The sequence below is a fragment of the Lonchura striata genome, chromosome 18 (genome assembly GCF_050655825.1).
Source record: "Lonchura striata isolate lonStrDom1 chromosome 18, ASM5065582v1, whole genome shotgun sequence".
In the NCBI taxonomy this organism is placed as follows: Eukaryota; Metazoa; Chordata; class Aves; order Passeriformes; family Estrildidae; genus Lonchura; species Lonchura striata.
In genome coordinates, this window is record NC_140720.1 from 13,394,097 (window position 1) to 13,413,792 (window position 19,696).

Sequence of the window (19,696 nt, forward strand, 5' to 3'; positions counted from 1 at the left end):
ATGGAAGCTTAATTGGGGCTCTTGTACTAATATTTCCTGGATCAGTTTACTGGAGGCAAACACCAGAAAACTCAGGTTAGGCCCATTCCCAGGAATAAATACTTGTTTAAAAGCTCTGTGAATCATCTCTGAATTGTCCTCATTTTCTATATAAGTTGTTGACTCCAGAATCTACTCGTGAAGGGCTCTTTCATGGAGAGGATAAAGCCTCCAGTGGGGAGCAGAAAACGCTTGTGCTGTTTTGGCTGTGCAAAGTTCTCTGTGTTCCTGTGAGATGATGCTCTGACATCCCATCCCCAAGGGCAAGCGCCTCAAAACCACCCACAGGTGACCTCTCCTCTGCCATTCCTGCCCCCGGGGCTGACCTCATTAGGGGTTTGCCAGGGAAGGAGGAAGAGACCAGAGCTGCTGCAGGCCCAGGAGGGATGTGAGGAAGGAGCAGCTGAAGTCTCTGAAGCTCCTGGGTTCCCTCAGCACTGAGCCCACCCATGGCTGGGCAGAGGCACCTGCACAAACCCAGCACTCTGTGACTCTGAAGGGCTGCTCTCTCTGCCTGCAACCTCCCTGCAGCCTCTCCCTACGTAATAAATTAAGGGAGTCTTTAATTACACGGTCACGTGGTGGTTTTTCCATGGAGCTATCTCAGCCAGCCCACAGGACAGACCTGCTCCAGGGATGAATCAGGGCAGGGCAGCACAGGAGGTTGTTGTCTGCTCTGCCTGGCTGCTCGGGGTGGAAAGCATGGAATGCAAAGGCTGCCTGTCAGACTGAGAGAGAAAGGGGTGGATGTTGCCCCACAGACTGTTTGGAACCAGTCATGGTTTTTAAATGGAGTGTTGAGGAGCTGGACACTGGCTCTGGCTGCCAGGTCCCTGTGCCATGGGCTAAGGGCAGCCTTGGAGCAGTGCCCTGGTGCTGACAGGAGCGTGGGCTCTGCAGCATGGCCAGGGGCCAAGCAGGAAGCAGACAGCTCTGGATTCCAGCCACTCCATCCCAACATCCTCACTTAACACAGCCCTCAAAGCTCAAAGCCCCCAGATCTGCATCCAGCCACTCCATCCCAACATCCTCACCTAACACAGCCCTCAAAGCCCCCAGATCTCAATTCCAGCCACTCCATCCCAACATCCTCACCTAACACAGCCCTCAAAGCCCCCAGATCTCAATTCCAGCCACTCCATCCCAACATCCTCACCTAACACAGCCCTCAAAGCCCCCAGATCTCAATTCCAGCCACTCCATCCCAACATCCTCACCTAACACAGCCCTCAAAGCTCAAAGCTCCCTGCCTGGTTTGCACCCAGAGCAGCAGCTGACCCAGGACAGCTCTGAAACACAGAGCACTCTGTGTTTTGGGAATTCTCCTACCCACTGACACCAAGGCTGGACCAGAGACCTCCTTCTCACAGCTGACACAGCTCTGCCTTGCCTGAACCAACAGCAAATTGCAGTTAAAGACATGAAGGAACAGGCTTGTGGAGAAATCCTACTGAGCAAATGAATTACTTACTCTAAAGGAGTATAAAAATTCTGTAAACTCATAACACAGTGTGCCAGGAAAGAAGTATCACCCAAGAAAGCCCAGCCTTAAGGCTAAAGTTGTGCAATACTAAGATAAACCCCACGGTGAAAAAGCCAGAAGCAATTCATTGTCATTTATTCCCTGCTCAATGTTTACCCCATCTCCCAGTGGTGCTGGGGGAGGGACCTTTCCTGCTGCAGCTCCAGACACAGCATTTCTTCCTGCTCATACCTGCTGGCTACTGAAAAAAAAAAAAAATCTGCACTATTTATAATGCTTCCTTGCTAATTTGAAAACTATTACAGTGACATAGGCATTATAAATTTTTTAAAGGCTCTTTTCAAGACCATGCATCACTTTTAAAGTTCACCTGGGTGTTAGAGAGAAGGAATTCCTCCATAACCAGCCTTTCAGGTTTGGGTGTTCTAAAGAGTCCACCTAAGACAGGTAGATCTTTTTTTTTTTTTTCTCTCTTCCCCATGTCTTCCTGTATCTCTGATGAAAAGCACCTGGGATTTTGCCAAAAGCCTCACAATTAACCACCACTACAGAACAGACCAACAGCCAGTGCAGAAGCCTGACTTTTTGATGCATCCTCCCTCTCCTCCAACCCCTGGCTGCTGCAAATCCATAACAAACAATTTACTACTCTGGAATATGAAACACAAAAGGTAATCCTTAAATATAGAGAATGTAAACAAGTTTAAGAAGCTATAGAATGCATTTCTATAAGACTATTTGAATCCTAGTCTCAGTTAAACCTCCTCCTAAGATGAACTGGAAAGCAGTACTGGGTTCACTTTTGGTTTTTTTTTTTTTTCTTTCATGAATGGCCCCGTGAGATTAGACAAGCAAAAATTCTCCTTTTGTCCACTGTGTGTTGAGTTTTTCTACACAAAGGAGGGCATTTTTAAAAGTATATCTAGTTATATATAATTGTCAGTAAGCACCATTCCCTCTACTCTCAGATGAAAAGACAAAACACACAGGAATCAATCTTTCTCCCTAACAGCACCTGATCAGACTTTCTCTGTACCAGGAACAGACAGCTGGGTACTGCCCCAGAGCACATCCATTCTAACCAAATTAACAAGAAAACATTAAAAATAGAAAATCAACAAGGATGAAAAGGTAGAAAATCAACAAGGCACCAAAAGATGAGGGAATTTTAAAGTCACAGATACAGCAGTCACATGTACACAGATACTCCTTCAAAACTGTAGCATCTGCTACTGAGACTGGCTGGGTCCATTTGAAACCCTCTGACAGCACCAGAGACTTCATTTCAGTTAAAAAACAAAACAAAACAAAAAAAACCAACAACTTTTCACCAAAAATACACTTGACAATGGGATATCTTTAATACAGAGTGCAAACATTTTCCTATTTAAACCAAGAGTTACCATTCAGCAGAAAAAGTTCACAGACATGTCCCGAAGCCAGGCTCATTTTGGATACTGGCAGAGTTGTGTGTGACCTCTCTGAAAATGTAAAAAGCATCATGATTTTGTCATGGAATCCCATGATATTATAACCTGCCATGTCCCTCTCACATGTGCATAACAGACCTTCAACACTCCCTGTTTCCTTCTTACAGTTTCTTCATGCTCCTTTTATTCTGAAGGTAACTTATGAACTGAAGAAGTTTAGGCTAGTTTTGCACACTTTTTACTCTTTATTACTACTTTTCATTTATTCTGGCATTAAAATATCAAATTCCAGATTCAGATCAGTTGTACTGACCCACCAGACTCCTGAATCTTCCATTATCCCTGGATCCCATCAGCATTATTTCCTTCTATTCAAATGCTGATTTTATTGTTGCCACAGTTGAAAAATGAGGAAGGGATTGTTGAACTATCCGAATCTATTCCTTGTGAATGGATAAGGGTATTTAAGAAAGCAGGAAGATTGAAAGGAACGTCTTCCTTGCTGGAATTCTCCCAAAACAAGCACAAATTCACTGAAAGTGTAACCACAGGGCTCTTCCAATCTGCTTTCCCTGGCTTCCTTTTCTTACTCCTCAGTGATGCAAATGTTTCCAACCTTCACTTTACACAGATGTGATTTTATAGCAGAAACAGGATCACATAATGCACAGTGAGCATTATTTCCTGGTGAAACACTAATACAGATTATATTTGAGAGTTTGTCCCTGGCTTTCAGCACAGACAGCGGGGACTCCTCAGAGCTCAGCAAGTCCTTGAGAGTGTCACCAGAACATTCTTCAGCTCACCACCAAGACGTTAAGAACGCCCAGGAAGGTTCATGTTCCTCTACATGACACACCTTATTAGCTAGAAAGTTTATACTGTGCTGTCATCAAGAGAAATTTTAATAACGTCCTTTCACAAGCAAACCAGAAATTCAAGTAAACTAGGATTCTCTTGTTTGTTTAGTATTTATCCCCACCCAATTAAATAAAAAAAAAAACCTATAAATAATAGTTTGAAGCCTACAAAACCACAAATACAGCACAAAATGAAAGCTGTGAAATCATACTGAAACCACACTGAAATGTAAGTTTTTGGTTCTAGCATACACTGTAGAGTAAAGAATATTTAATTATTTAATTTTGGGGTGCTGCAATTACAAATGTAGAACAGCACACAAATCCATCATCAGATCATGAGATTTTTAGTTAACTTCAGGCTATTTTGCTAAAAAGGTTTCTCCCACATGCAAATGAAGCTGGATGATTCCCTTCTAATAACAACTGAAATTTTACAGCTGAATAGTGCCATGTAACTTTGAATTCAAAACCATAACAGCCAAGCTGCAGCTCATGAACTGCAGCATGAGGATTTTTCAATTAAATAAAATAAAATATCAGGTTGTATTTGCTGGTTTATATCCCCCACTTTCAAAATATATTAAAATTGAAAACAATATATATTAATCATACAAATATTAATAAAATTTGGCAAGTTTCAGAAAATAACTGAAAGTTAAAAATATGTTGAGTCTGAGGGTATTTGTTCTATGCCTCCTTGATCTCTGGTGAGAGCAGCATCACAGCAGCCCCATGCCAGGTATGGATCAAAGAAAAATGAGTTTATACACCCTGGAACTGCACATGGCACAACTCAGGTCCTACTGCTGGATCCTACCAGAAAAACTATAATGGAGGCAAGAAAACTGGCTCAGAATCTCTGGTGTAAGCTTTGAAACGAAAGCAGAAAAGGAAAAAATATTCAGCATGAAAATCACTTTTAAAAGAATGCATTTGGAAAGAGAATTGTAACCAGAGCATGAAGCAGAAGCTGAAGGTGCATTTTGCATCCCTGTGAGAACGACTGACAGGGAGAAGAGTCACCATTAGAAACCCTCCCTTATAAACAGTTCATCCCTTTGCCTTCAGCCCAATTCCTGCTGTTTCCCACTTCCCCCAAGATGTTCCACTGCCCAAGGGCGAGGATGGGAACCCAAAGCAAGATCATCCTAGCTCCAGATCAAACAGCACAGGCCACAAGAAATATCTAAAAATGGGATCTGCAGTTGCTATTAACTGCTGAGCTTTTATTCTTTTCCCATACAAGTAATTTGCTCCAGTAATCCTGAACAAGTGGCTCCCAAGTACCAGCACAGTAATCTGCCCAGACCTATCTCTGGAGTCAGGGACTGGATTGTTAGGAAAAACAAAGGCACATTTCAAAGGTGTTATTCAAAAAGCATTAAGACTAATAACTATTCATATGGGATAGAAAAAAATAATTATGAGAATATTGTAGGAGAATCACGTCATGTTTCGGGGCATGGTGTGAGTTCCAGCAATTACACTCACATCTATTTGCCCCCTTCTGGGAATGTTGTGGAACAACCCAGCCCAAACATGCTGAGAGCACCTTTTCCCTTAGGAATTTCTAATGCACAAATTTTTATTCCAAATATTTTACAACTAAATGGAAGAATTTATCCCATCTTAATCCAAAAGGATTTACAAATCCTTTGATAACTTTGGTTTCAGTGATCCCAGAGAGAAAAAAGGACTTTTTTAGCTCAAAGCCACAAATCCAGACACAACTGAGGTGACACAGGTGAACACTGCAGTTCCAAGGCATTTCCTAAACTTCACCATGTGCATCCACATTTCCCTGGGATTGTGCTGCTCTCCTGGAATAAGTAATGAGCTCACAGATTGGTAAGGCACCTCTGCAAAGTCCTGGAAAAATTACTGGTGATGAAAAACCAGTGGCCATCCCCTGAGAGCAATCCTGAGGGCAACCAGCAGGGCCAGTCCTGGCATCAGAGCAGAAGAGCAAAAACTCTCTGATTAATGTGGAGGTGATCACCGAGTGGAGCAACACCTGGCACACACTGATAGAGCCAAGGAATGGAATTCCAAAGGGGAAAACAGAAATGAGAGGTGTACCTAGATTAGGGTAAATTTACCCCATCTGGATGCACAGTTTCTGCAACTGACATTTTGTTTTCTGTTCAGTGCTAAAGTTGAGCAAAAAAAATCATATAAAAACACATACGAGGAAGTTTGTAACATTTAGATGATGACAGAATTATTCTACAGTAATTAACTCCATGAAATTCAGCTACAGCTAAACAACACTTAATACTGAATTTAAAAAAAAATAGAATAAAGAAGTATATTCTTCACTTCACTTGCAGCCGATTTCCCTGACCTGATGGATAACAGCACTTCCAGGAAGCAGCTGGGTTTAAAACATTTTCTGTGGGTCAGTGCAGCAGCTAGAAATTACACTTCCTCTCCAAATGCAAGGTCAGGCAATGGGGAGAAGTTAAAAAAAATAAAATCAAAGTTCCAGTTCTGTCTGTTATGCCAGTCCACTCAGCTCAATTGAGGGAGTCCAACAGCTTCCTCTAGATGCCACAAATTGAAATTTTCTTCTGGAGATGTTTCTGAATACAGTCTTTCTCCCTTTTTCCCTTAGGAATTTCTAATACACAATTTTTTATTCAAAATATTTTACAATTAAATGGTAGAATTTATCCCATCTTAATCTAAAGGATTTACAAACAACTGGAGGGTAATGTGCAAGTACTGTTACACCTTCTATATTGCTACGCTGCATTATAGAAACATAATAATAAAAAAATAACCAAGGGAAAAAATAAAACATACCAGAAAAGCCACTCTTCTACCTTTAAATTACTGATTGCTTATAATTTGAATTTTATTTTCAAAAAGTTACACCAGCCCAGCAAGAGGAAGCATGGTCCATACCCACATAGGGAAGTAGATGTCTGTAAGTAATTCCACCAAAACAAAGGCAACACTTTTAAAATTATTTTTAAGACACTGCTTTAAAGTGTCTTAAAATACTGATTTTCAAACAACTTTTATCCACTTTCTAAACAGGTTTTGTCCTGACAATTTTCTTAGTGATTTTCGTCCCAAAAAATCTTACTTTTGCTAACCATAAAATCCATCCTACATTTAAAGTTTCAGTAATCTGCAGCTGTCTTATCTACAGAACTATGGGTAAAACAAGAGGGTTCTCATGAAGTTTTAACATCTCTAAACACTGAAATTAGAAGCCAAAAGCCCCTTTGCTCATGCATTAACGTGAGTGGTTTTTAGACCGAGCTACAAGTATCAAACTATTTTCCTTGTGCCAGCCTGCGTGTGATGAAATTTCACCGAGCAGCTCAGCCATGCCACCAGTGACTGGCACACGCACCCAGAAATTCATCACTGACAAACTCAAACAAAAAGCACAACTAAAAGGCAGCCCCAACACTTAGCAGCGGGTGAGCAGTTGACTTTCCCATTTCACTGCTGGATTTCACAGGTCCTGAGCAAACACAGAGCCATGACAATCAATCCTCCCTGCAGTGACTCCTTTCCCTTTCCAGGACCTGTACATTTGGCTGTCGATTATAGACAAGCTTTGGCAGGTTCCTGTGGCAAGCAAGCTTGGAGTTAGTTCAGTCCCGCCTTCAGAAAGGAGACTCATGAAGGACAAAAATTTAAATAAAAATGAAGGGGGGGGGAGGAAAAAAAAAATAGCAAGACTATTAAAGCTACAAAAGCATTCAATAAAAAGTTAGTGTAATAAATGACAAAAATTATTTCCTAAGCTTTGCTACCCCCTGCGTACAGTTCTGCTGTCACTTGTAGAAAACTTAAATATCCTCAGTTTTAACTAAGCCACTTCTGACCCCACACTGTAAAAGGAGCAGCCACCAGAGCTGAGAGCAAAACTTGGTTGTTGGAGGGCAGGGAGCGAGGACGGGAGCTGCCTTCGATAGGAGATGCTGAGGTAATGCTCAATGAGAGCGGTGGACGCAAACAAATGAATCGTAGCTGCAGGCTGGAGGAATATCAGGTGCATCTCTACACCCCGAGGGCTCAACTCCTACACGCTCAGGTCCCTCCCCTGGAACAGCCTCCTGCAGTTTCACTCAGGGCTCAGCAGAGAACAGGTACTGCTCTCCCAGCAGTGACAGCTCCAGCGCAGCGCCCGCCCGGCGGCTCTCGGACAGCCCGCTGCCCGGTGAGTACATTGCTTTAGAGAATTTCTTTCAATAAAACCTGCTCCAAGTAAGGAGGAAATCCGAGGTGCTCAGTTCCCAGCTGTCCCAGCAGCCGGGGTTACTCCAGCAGGTGCACTCACAGCACCGGTCTCGGCTTTCAGCAGAAAGTTTCACTAGGAGAGGGGAATATCTCAGTCTGAGAGAAAAGCTAACTCTGAAAAAGTTTTTACAATAATTAGCTCTTGTTGGTGCAAAGGGCTTTCAGCAGCTTTGATTTTTTTCTTTTATTTGGGGAGTTAATATACTGAAGTATATTATTGCTTAGAATTGCTGTGTTTCCTGTGCCAGCTCTGCTTCCTACAGTCACGTCAGGTTCATCTGAAAAGCTTGTATGAAAATAATGTGCTCCAGCTTTGATTTATTAATTTTTCCACCTTCCGGAAATTTAGCAGAAAATTAGATTGTTTTCTATTTTCTAGTCAATTAGAGTGTAGTAAGACATTGATTTATTAACTTGGTATGTAGAGAGATTTTTATTTCCTATCCATGCTGCCTTAGCAATCTGTTTAATCTGTGTTTCGGAGCTTCTCTCACATGCACACAGACACACAGAGCAGTTCCCTGGGTCTGCACCTCACACACACTGCCTTCCCTGCACACCCCTCTCACCTCTGTTTCCTCCTAATTAACAATCAGTTGTGTTAAAATTTATCTTTCAGTTTCAAGGACCTGGAAGTTTAGAAGGGAGGGGTGGTTAATCGCTGGAAAAATCTCAGCTAGAATAAAACTCACAAATCTTGTTCTTGCAACACCCTGGGTAGGTGACAATGGCATGTCCTTGGGTTATGCAATAATGCCACATCACAATATTTTAATTATAGTATGTCCTTCAAAATGTTCCACCCGAGTGAGTCCTCCTGGTCAGAGAGATCCACATCACCAGAAGGAGCCTGCAATAATAATGGGGTGGGCATGAGCAGCTGTTACGTACTTTGCTGAAGCAGTGTCCTAAAAAGAAATGTAATTACTGTCCCTGCTTGTAATAAAAGACATTTTGAAATTTCCTCTTTGATCAACTGGGCATCTTAAACAATTTAAACTACTTAAAACCTTAAAAAAACAACCTGCACAGATCTATATGCACATATCTCTGTGTGTGTATGAATACACATGTGCATATGTGTATATACACTTATCCCCATGGACATTTTTTGTTTATATATTTACACACAATGTTCAACTACATTCCTGTTTTCTGAACCTGCCAACAGGTTAAACACAAGGAGGGAGCAACAAGCTGCTTTTAAAAATAGAAGGAAGGAAACTTGGAGCAGTCAGTCTCAGGCTGGAAAGGGCGACAGGTTCGAAAGCCATGAGGAGGTTACTAGTGACAAAAACAAACAACTAAGATAACCTCAAGTTTAATCAAGATTATCTGAATAATTGTTTTCAATAAAAATATAAATAAATAACACTACTGCATTTCAGAACTAGAGAATTATAATAATATATATAACCATCTACATTTCTGCAAGCAGGTCTACAGGAAATCAATTCTCAATCTAAAAAACAAAGTTATGTAAAAATTATCCTGCTGTTGGAGATTTTTTTTTTCCCCCTTTTTAAAAGATATCACAAGTGATGACATTGAAGTTAAAGGAAAAAGCAACTACTTATTTTGGTATTTTCTTTCCAATACTAAATTCTAACTTTGGCAGCACAAAACATACATTGTACAGCTGTAAGTAACATTATTTATATAGGGACTTTTTAATTGGTTACACCGATTTTAAACCATTAATGTCCTTTTTGACTGTGTGATCAAATAGTTTTCATGCTTTTTAATAATAAAATATGTCTCTCTGCCAGACATTCCTGTGTCTTAGGGACCAGAGGAAGAATTACCCTACTTGTCTAACTTTGGAAATATTTTATTACTGGCATTTTTAAACCACAAGAAAAAAGGGATTAAATAGTAAAAAAGAGAAAGAAAACATTCACCTGGCTGGCACTGACCTAAGTTTAGGAAAGGTAAACACCCTTTAAAATGAGCTGCTCTCTGCACCTCCCAAGTCAGAGCAGCAGGTTCTGGAGCCATCAAAACAAATTAAAGAGAAAGAAATAAAAAGCTGTTGGAATGCTCTCCTGCTGTACCCATGGCAGAGAAGCTCCAAGGCTTGAAATTTCTAACATTAAAACTGCAACAACGCATTTTACCGTGTTAAGAAATGATAGTTAATACTCTGTCCAACAGGAATAACTTGAATCAAAGTTAAATACCAAGTACAAAGTCAGAGGGGGGAGGACAGGACACACAGGAATTTTCATTATGAAGCAAAGGAAAGCTGGAAGAACAAGGAAATCTAATTACCATCCCTTTATTATAAATGCTGCACCTGAATGCAGATTCGGACGTTATCATAAATACTTCACCTGAGAAAGCAATGGAGTTTTGACAACAATATCTTTTTTCAAGAATAATTAGTACAAGCACTTCCAAGAAGATATAAAGAGTAACAGGTAAAAACTGACTTGACCAAGTCCATGACAAACTTTCCATGCTAGTTACACATCATTAGTTAAAAAAAGTGCAACAAGCTCATTTAAGGCAGAAGAAAAAGCCCAGTTCCCTATCTCAACTTCTCCTCCTATGTCTCAATATTTAATTTACTTATTTTTCATGTAAAAATATTATTTTTAATATTTCAAAGGATTTACTGCGATTGTTACTTAAAATATTTTAAAACACAATATATTAATTTTGAAAATGTATTGAACTACCATTTCAGCCATACACCAATGATGAGACTTTAACATGCTAAAGTATTTTTCCTTGTTTCTTTTACAGTATCAGTATGCAACTCAAACAACTTCATTAAAATCTGAAAAACAAAAAGCTACTTCTCTAGCAATTACTTTTCATTAATCTGAAGCACATTTAATAATTTTTAATTTTAGGAAAAAGCTTGATTATTTTTTTCTATTTGCAGAGCAGCTCTGCATTTTTAAGGGTTCCTTCACAATAACTATTTTAACAAAATTAATACTTCTATGACATCAGAAACAACATTTAATACAATTTGCTAGAATTACTGTACCTGATGAGCCAAGCAGCAATTCTGTAGCTTTCCCTTCAGTTTTCATCATATGTTGCCTGCCATTTTCTGTTAAATAATCTCTGATTTAAGAAATGCAAAACATCTCTACTTGAAAGAAAATCTCACAGCACATAATTACCAGCAATTCTTTTCATAAACTTAGTATTTTAATAATACTAATTCAAACTTCTATGTAAAAAGCTTTTTTTTAACAAAAAAAATGGAGCTATCTCGTCACTCTTCCAATTAGTATTCCTGTAGTTTCGGGTAACACAATAGATACAGTACGTGGTTTTGCAACAGTCATCATTTTGATAATGATGCTTGTAGTTCATGATGAAATCATCAGTTTTTAGATCTCTGCCATAACACATCCTATAAAATCATGAGAACTTGACTCCGAGAGTTTCTCACGCCTTCAGAATCAGTGAACATAATGGAACAAGCCGGTACAAGCCCTCCCGACTTATCTACCCAGCGAATCACTGGGCTGGATAAAGTATCCACAAGCTTCGTTTTTCCAGAGAAAGGCAGATAGATCCTTCCCCTGGAAATCAATTACTGTCAGGCACTTTTCCCCCCCGAGTTAATACACTCGTGTTAACTGTGTGCAATCTGTGAGGAGCGACGCAGCAGGAGGATGGGAGATGTGTTTATCAGGCAGAGGATTCCATTAGTCAGACACTGCAGCGCTCATTTCTCTTAATTGAATTAGGAAGAGGAAGAAAATCGGTGTGGTTTTATCCTTCGAGAGATTGGGCACTTTTGAGGTATCCATTGAGATTGGGCTGTTGGGAAACGCCACACCAGTGAAGAGAGGGGTTGGTCAGTCTCAGAAAGAGCCCAGTCAGCCGCCCAAGAGCGACCCATCCACCCCACCCTTGTGTCACCACAGCAGGAAATTCCCTCCTCGCTCTCCCGGACCGGCCCGACAGGCTCGCCCCACATCCAGCCCCTGCTGGGACCTGCCTCTTCCCATCCCACCCACTCCACTCCTCTCTCAACAGCTCCACCTGGATTTCTACTTTCATCTTCTCAATGAGTGTTCCTCCAGCTTTCAAAGAGAACTCACAGCACGGGCAGGTGACAAGTGCTGCTGCTGGAAATTAGGCCACTTGTGTGGCTGTGTTTGGGTGAGGGAGGATGCCAGAGGTCAATGCCCATCTAACTCCAGTCTGACATCCAGCTTTTTTATTCTGCTTTAAAATACCCAAATAACACAACGTATGCAGTATGAAGGGCAATGCTCTTAAGAGAAGGCACTACTTTGTGTTTAGTCCCAGTGTTCCACTACAGCTCATTTTAAACTTTGTGTTTCAGTTCCTGCACTACCAGTGGCAAAAGCCTTGTTTTCCGGCACCCTCTTCCCTGAGACACCACAGGAGCTGGCTGCTTCTCCTCACCTGGGAAGAAGGATTCTAGAAACCTGAAAAACCGGAAACATCACGAGGCTAAAACCGAGGGAAGCCAACCACAAGAAAGTTTTTATAAAGAACCATTACACTTAATTGTTTAAAGCAGAAAAAGGAATGAGTCTCCTCAAAGAACGTAAACCCAAGAAGCCTCATTACATCCCAAGACCACCGGGAAAGCCATTCAAGTACAAGTGCTTCCAGTGCCCCTTCACTTGCAATGAGAAATCCCATCTCTTTAACCACATGAAGTATGGCCTCTGCAAAAACTCCATCACTTTGGTGTCGGAGCAGGATCGTGTCATCAAGTGTCCGAAGGGCAGTTCCCTGGAGCCCAAACAGATCAACCAGCTGGAGTCTACCGTCAAACCAACTTCTTCTAAATCTGTCACAAACGGACTGTCAAGCCTCGATTCAAAGCCTCAGTATCCTTTCACAAAAGAAGACGCCAAGGAAAACGTTGAGTTACAAAACCAGGCAACGAACGCCGCAATTCAAGGACAGAAACCTGCGATTCCAAAGGAATTAAGCCCTGCCAGCTCCGCAGCAGAAGGTGCCATCGGCGTGCAGCCCCTGATGGAGGGCATGGTCAGGCCCTCAGCCTTCGTTCCCGTCGGAGAACACCGAGACAGCAAAGGCCCAGAAATCACTGAGGCATCTGAAATCCTCTCCCTCTCTAACAAAAGCTCTCCTTTCCACACCAAGTCTGCGTTTCACGCCCCGGCTCACCCATGGAAGGCAGGTTCTTTCCTCCCAGAATTTCCACATAAAGTTGCTCCCACAAAAGGCTTTGGTTCCATTTCACCTTACATGCAACCAATGATTCCTGAGTACTCACCCCATTTCTATGAGCACCGGCTTGCTATCTACACACCTTACCTGCTCCCAGGTAACTCAGAGTGTGAAAGCTCTGCTCTCTCTGTCTATGGAACACAAGATCAAAGACACTTTCTTCCCCACCCTGGGCCACTTCCAAAACCCCTAAATCCATCAGCATATGAACACTATCGATTGTTCCAACAGTACCACTCCACTCCACCAATACCATATGGATTTTGTAGGCCAACAGATCCTCCATTTTACAGATTTTCACACGTAGCTGGTATTAACAGGGATCAAAACTCTCATCTGATGGAAGAAACCACCTTGCTGTACCCAGCTTCTTTAAGCCCTTCCCAACAATACCCTCTAAGTTCCCATAAAAAACAAGCAGATTATGAAAAAGAAATGACGTTATTGCACGCCAAAGGTAACGCTAAGGATGACCAAAATGAAAGAGAGAATGCCAAAATGAGCCCTCTCGCGGGAAGCGCGGCAACAGGCTCCCCCGGCAGACCCAGCCCCACCAACTTCACCCAGACAAGCCACACGTGTGAGGGTTTGTTTGACCTCTCCAACAAGTCATCGTCCACATCCCTGGGCAAGTATGACCAATCAGAAGAAAACTTCACAGCCTTCAGACCTGTGAGGAAAAGCACGGACCAACCTCCTTCCCTTCAAGGCACGCAGGCACAGCAGGAGAGAGGGGATTCACCTAACAGGTAACATAACACTTTGCAAATTCTTGTCAGTTTTACCAGGGGCACACAAAGACAGATGGGCACATTTCATACAATGCTTGTTAGATATATTTAGATTTACAGCGATGAGCTGATATGTTCTGTACTAACTGTGCAAAGCACAAAGGTGCTATAGTGAGCAGACTGTTCATTCTCCTTAAGTGTACCAGGAATTTCCACTGTGTTCGTGAACTTCCAAGGTGTTTGAGTACTTCAGGGAATTACTTTCATTACAGTGATGGGTATGGTGAAAGGGATTTAAAGGAGGAACAACAGAATTGTCAGACTTCTACCCTGGAAGGCTAGATGTTTTCCTCTTCTTGACCACTTCCTCAGCCCCAGTTGAAAAGAGCAATTGATAGTAAATTCTCTTTTCTCCTCGTTTCTTTCAGCATCAATGTCACTGATGAAGACTCACACACACAGACCGATGGTCAGAACAACGCGGGCTCACCTTCCAACACAGAAGAAGACACAGGGATAGGTCCCCTCAATCTTTCAAAAAAGCCCGACACAAGCACAGGACCTGCTCATGAGCACATGTACAAAACCCCATCCAAAACAGACAGGCAGAGCTTCCTGGAAATGCAGGACATGCCCCTGAACCTCTCAGTGAAGGACTCCTGTAACACAGCCAGCCTGAAAACGTCCTTCCACAGCCCATCCCACGATAACGGCGCCGCTGCCGCCCCTGCGAGCGCCGAGAAGGAGAGCTCCGGCGCGGAGCCGTGCGTCCCCAAGAACGCCAGCAGCAGCGGCGCCTGTGACAAACCCTTCGCAGCCCAGCGTGGCGAGGCAGACTTGGGGCTCATGGAGAGCTGTGACGAGCAGAAGCAGACGGCAGCCGTGGCTCTGTGCCAGCTGGCCGCCTACAGCCCCGGCACGGCCCGGCTGGACGGCGACGGGCACGGCGCGCAGGACGGGCACGGCGCGCCCGCAGAGCCCGCCGCCGACGCTCAGGATGCTCCGTGCAACCCAAAGGGGAAAGGACAGAAAAGGACAAACCAAAAAGAATCCACGAAATCCCAGCAAGGTGCTAAGAGGGTCAGGCCCAATGACTGCAGCAGAGTCTTCACTTTAAGGAAGAGAACAAGAGTGTCTTAATTCTCCTCCTTTCAGTGAGTTTCTGGTTACCAGCGTCATCGTGAAATTTCTACAAACCCTCACTCACTGGGCTTGGCCCGTGACAAGATACATTCAGTCTGTCCATTGTAAATAATGTTCATAATTTTATATTAATATTTTTAAGTAATTGAATTTTGACTTGTACAAGCTCAGGTTTTGATGAGTGAATTTTTGCATTCGTTACTAAAGCCAAAGTAAATTAGATGAATCTTCAAGGGGTATTTGCAATTGTATGATGTAAAATAACTTTTACAATTTCTTTTCTCTAAAAGACGTTTAAGCTCTAGAAACAATATTGCTCAATAACATACTGTCATAGTCTTTTTCCAGCCTTAACTTCATCTAATAGGGGGTTTTTTTGGTCTTTTTTTTTCTCCTTTGAAAACCTTTTTATGTCACTGTGCAGTAGTTTGAATAAGCTTAAGATTAAAACTGGCTTTTTAGAATATACTGTAAAAACTGCTCCATGTATGGATGCACTTTGCCATTCTGCCCTAAGACAGAACAACAGACCAAATTTAGTTACTCAGAGGCAGAGGCCACTTTAAATAAACTGCCCCAAACCCTGTGTAAGCAACCTCTTCTCGCACTGACTGAGACCAAGATTCAAGTTAAACCAAAGAAAGCCTGCACAGGTATAATAAATGCAGTTTATGTTCAACTTTAAGTAAATGGCTATGAAAACAACACTGAAAATATGAAGAACTAAGCAATCCAGGTGCCTGCTTTGCTGAGGTTAGACAGACACTGGGCAACCTTCAAACTCCAGGCCTAAAAAGTTATTTATATAATTTATTTCACCTGAGGCAAACTCTCCTGGGGAAGGTCTTGTTTCAGTACATGTGTATTACTCAGTATCAGTTTCTGTGTCCTTCTACATACAGCCATAAAACTATTTCCTAGTTCTATATCTGTGTATATAAACTGGCAATTTTTCAAATAAATCTTGTGATCTGTACTTAAAATATATGGAAAGTCATTAATGAACACAAATACATTTGCTACACTATCTATATTGAAGAACAGCTAGCAAGAAGTTGCTAGTTAAATTTTCAATTGGCAAGCAGAATTTTGGGACCAAATCAATTCCAAAAAAAAACAAGGAAAAGGAGCTTTCCTCAATGATGGAAATTTATTATGCAGGTTAATTCATCCATATTTTAATTCCAAGTTATGAAGCTCAGAATTCCCTCTGCCTTAAAACTGCTGTCCAGCTTGTCCAAACTGCTGCAAAAGTTCAACTAAAACAAGGCTGATCCCTGTGTAAATGTTCACAGTGTAAGGAGTACAAACCCAGAACAAGCATTATTCCCATAAAACCACAGGTATAAATTTCTCATTGATCATTACTCAGGGAAGGGGCATCCTTACTTGCCTGAACATCACTAATAGGTGTAAATCTACTCAAGAAAGTGGAGCTGCATTCAGCACAATGCAGAATTCCCAGAATTTTTTAAACTCATGTTTTGTGCTGTGCTGCTTTGAGCCAACAACTCAGAGATTTGTGACAAGTTTGGTAATTAAATAGTAAAGGACAGAACTTCAGCTTCTGAAGTAAGAAACAAAAAAAGATACACTCGTCTTTAATTTAATCCTTCATAGAGAAAAGCCACTCTCACATTATCAAAAGGCAAAAATAGCAATGTGAGTTTGAAAAAAGGGAATGCAGTAGCAGAAGAAGCCAAATTAGCTGAAATGCCAACAGCAGGGCAAAGTCAGAGTGAGGTATTGAGCTGCACACCAGCACGTGACAGAACAAAGAGAAGGAGCTGCTTTCCAGTCCAAGATTAAAGCTCCAATCTTAGGATCAGATGCTGCTAAATCCCTAATTTCCAAACATGAAATTATAGTCATGTGTCACCACTGCCATTCTTCACACTATGGGCCTCACTCATCCCTGAAAGCAGAAAGCTTCAGTTACTATCATCCACAATTTTTTAAAAAAAATCTTATGTACCTCTTCACTTGGTAAATTGAATTTCTTTAAAGTGGATGAAGAAAAACTTTTTTCTTCCCTAGAATTCAAGGATTTACTCTCCCCCATCTCCACACAAATATTAATTATAAAAGCCAGCTCCAGTGGTGATCTGATCTACCTTCAAATTAAACAAAAATCTATGTCATGAGGTTATCCAGATTCCCTGACAGAGGTGTACAGTTTTGGTTTTGTGAGAACTGAAATACAGATTTACCTCTGGAGGATTTCCCTTGCATGATTCCCCAGCTGTAAGCTGGAAGGTTTTTAACTGCTTCACCTTTATCATGCAAGGGCAAAAGTAATGGAAAAAGGGAAACCAACTGAAGGCTCACTGCATAAACTTTCTCACATGCAGCACACACTATAATGGACGTGAACTCCTTCCATGGAGACAGAGTAATAAACTGTATTAAATGCCACATTTTACAGCACATCTTCAAACTAGGAAAGATTTAGCACCCTGAATAACTAGTATGAAACACCAGCTTTGAAATATTTTTTAAATTTAGCGTTCAACTTCTCTGTTCAACACAGGAGCACCAGATGGGATGCAAAGAAGCATCTATAATAACACACTGCTGTAAAAGCACCCAAGGGTGGATGTCAACTGCTACATTGTGCTTTTGTCATTCCCACTCTATATGGCATTGACCAAAATGACATTAATATCTCTCTGATTCAATGTATGTCGATAACTAGAGAACACATAAAGAAACAATTCCTCTGTCCTGTTCTTTTTCTTTCCATCCTGCTATTTCAAAAACCCATTTAAAACATAAACAATTCATATATAAATTACATGAAACTGGCCTTTGAAATTTAACCATAAACAAACAGCAGAAGCTACTGGCTTTAAAGTGCAAGTTAGTCATCAATTATTTAATATATTCTGCTTAAATAATGACACTGACACAATATGGAGACATGCAGAATTGTTTTATACAAGTGTACAAAGAAACATGGGAGGGAAGAAGAAAGAAGAAAACCTCAAGAAATTAATTCCATTTTGGAAAGAAATATTTATTAAGTATAAAAAAAGGCACACCCAAGCCAATGCTTTAGACTTAAATATCCCCATGGGCAAATGTTTTACTGTAGAACTCAGTGCTTCAGTCATAACCCAGCACACACACAGGAGCAAATCCCAGTCTGTTGCCATACATTTGGTGCCTAATATTATGAATTGTTATTTCATGAACATACAGTCAGCAAGTGCAACTCACCATCTGAGATTCGGGAAGGGAGCAGCAATCCTCTCCTGCCCAGCTCAGCCAGGGCCAGGCACCCCCCGTGCCATGCGTTGTCTGTTTCCTGGAAACTGATGTCGGAACAGAAAAATTTGTTAAAACTGGCCCTCTCTCTCAGGATTTAATTTTTTATGGTGAATTCCTAACATTTTAAAAGAGCCTTAATCCAAACCAGCATGTTCTCATTGTGTTATTGATACCAGTGAACTTGTAAAATAGAAAAGTGACAAGTTGAACATGTTTTCCTTCCCATTTATGTAACATAAACAGTGCTATAAATATGATTAAATAAGAAAAAAACCCCACATTTATTACTATAAACGTAACTCAATACAGAAGATTCAATACCAGAAATTTATAGAGAAAAGGAAAACAACTTCCTAGTACACGGGCGAAAGATTTACAGAACATACCCAAAATAACGAATGGGTTTAGTGCCAAATGCAGCCCTTAACTTGCAAAAGAGGTTCAAATGGCAATTCCCAGCAAACCCTTTAGAAAAGTCTATGAAGTAAGGAAATAGTGATTTTTATTCACCTTTAGAAAACATAAACCAGAGAAACTTGCAGTGAACACAGCAAAAAACCCCCAAGTGGCAATCAATTTTTAGTGGGCTGGCAGATAATGGAGTGAAAAGAGGAAAGCTGGCCTGCTGCAGGATTAAATCTGAACAGAGTTCATTTTGTATTACACCAGGAGCAGGAATCTGAGAAGAAAACACTGGACAGCCAGACTAGGTCATATCCAAGCTTCATCTCTCCCAACACCATTTCTGAATTGCACCTCTGAGAGCAGGTGCTCAGCCAAAGACAAGCAGGACCCCCATCCCCTGCTTGTCCCCCTGGCTTTGGCACTTGGCAGCACACAGACAGCTCAAGCAGAGGCTGGAGCTGGATTTATTATTTAATAACCTCTGAAGGGACTCTCTTCCATTAATTTGTATAATCCCTTTTTGAACTCCCTTTACACTTCTGGCTCCCATAACATCCTGTGGCAATGACTTCCACTGGTTAATTATAATTGTGTGGAAATGCACTTCCTGCTGCTTCCCTGCTCTGGCAGCAGGGAGAGAGTGAATCCTCAACAGCTGCTCGCTGTCCCTCCTGCTGGCCTATTTACAGTGGAGATACAGCAAATCACACCCTTTTCCTTCCCACCTGTAAAAAGCTCCATCAGTTAAACCACCTCTCAGTGATTTAGTTTTATCTCTTCCTTTCCTAATCATTTCCAACATGACATTTGTCCTGTTTGCCCTGCCATGTATTGCTGAGCACTCCCCTGATGAACTCTGACAGATCAGTG

The 19,696-nt window shown here is 41.5% G+C and overlaps 2 protein-coding genes across 3 annotated transcripts in view; one reads left to right on the plus strand and one right to left on the minus strand.

Annotated features, from left to right (window-relative positions):
- Positions 1–19,696, minus strand: part of TBCD (tubulin folding cofactor D) — a 111,761-nt gene that overhangs the window by 69,935 nt on the left and 22,130 nt on the right. For both annotated transcript variants that reach the window (XM_021535835.4, XM_021535834.3), the window contains exon 13: positions 18,371–18,465. In XM_021535835.4, coding sequence (XP_021391510.2) covers positions 18,371–18,465 — 95 coding nt within the window. The remainder of the gene's footprint in view (positions 1–18,370; positions 18,466–19,696) is intronic.
- ZNF750 (zinc finger protein 750) lies at positions 7,788–17,104 on the plus strand. The gene is made up of 3 exons (XM_021535837.4): positions 7,788–7,995; positions 12,394–14,026; positions 14,437–17,104. The coding sequence occupies exons 2-3, from the start codon at positions 12,603–12,605 to the stop codon at positions 15,146–15,148; spliced, it is 2,136 nt and encodes a 711-aa protein (XP_021391512.3). The 5' UTR covers positions 7,788–7,995; positions 12,394–12,602; the 3' UTR covers positions 15,149–17,104.

Excerpts from the sequence above, each read along its gene's own strand:
- ZNF750 (XM_021535837.4), top strand. The coding sequence starts at position 12,603 with ATGAGTCTCCTCAAAGAACGTAAACCCAAGAAGCCTCATTACATCCCA. Across the intron at positions 14,027-14,436 it reads AGAGGGGATTCACCTAACAG|CATCAATGTCACTGATGAAG; the intron begins GTAACATAACAC and ends CGTTTCTTTCAG.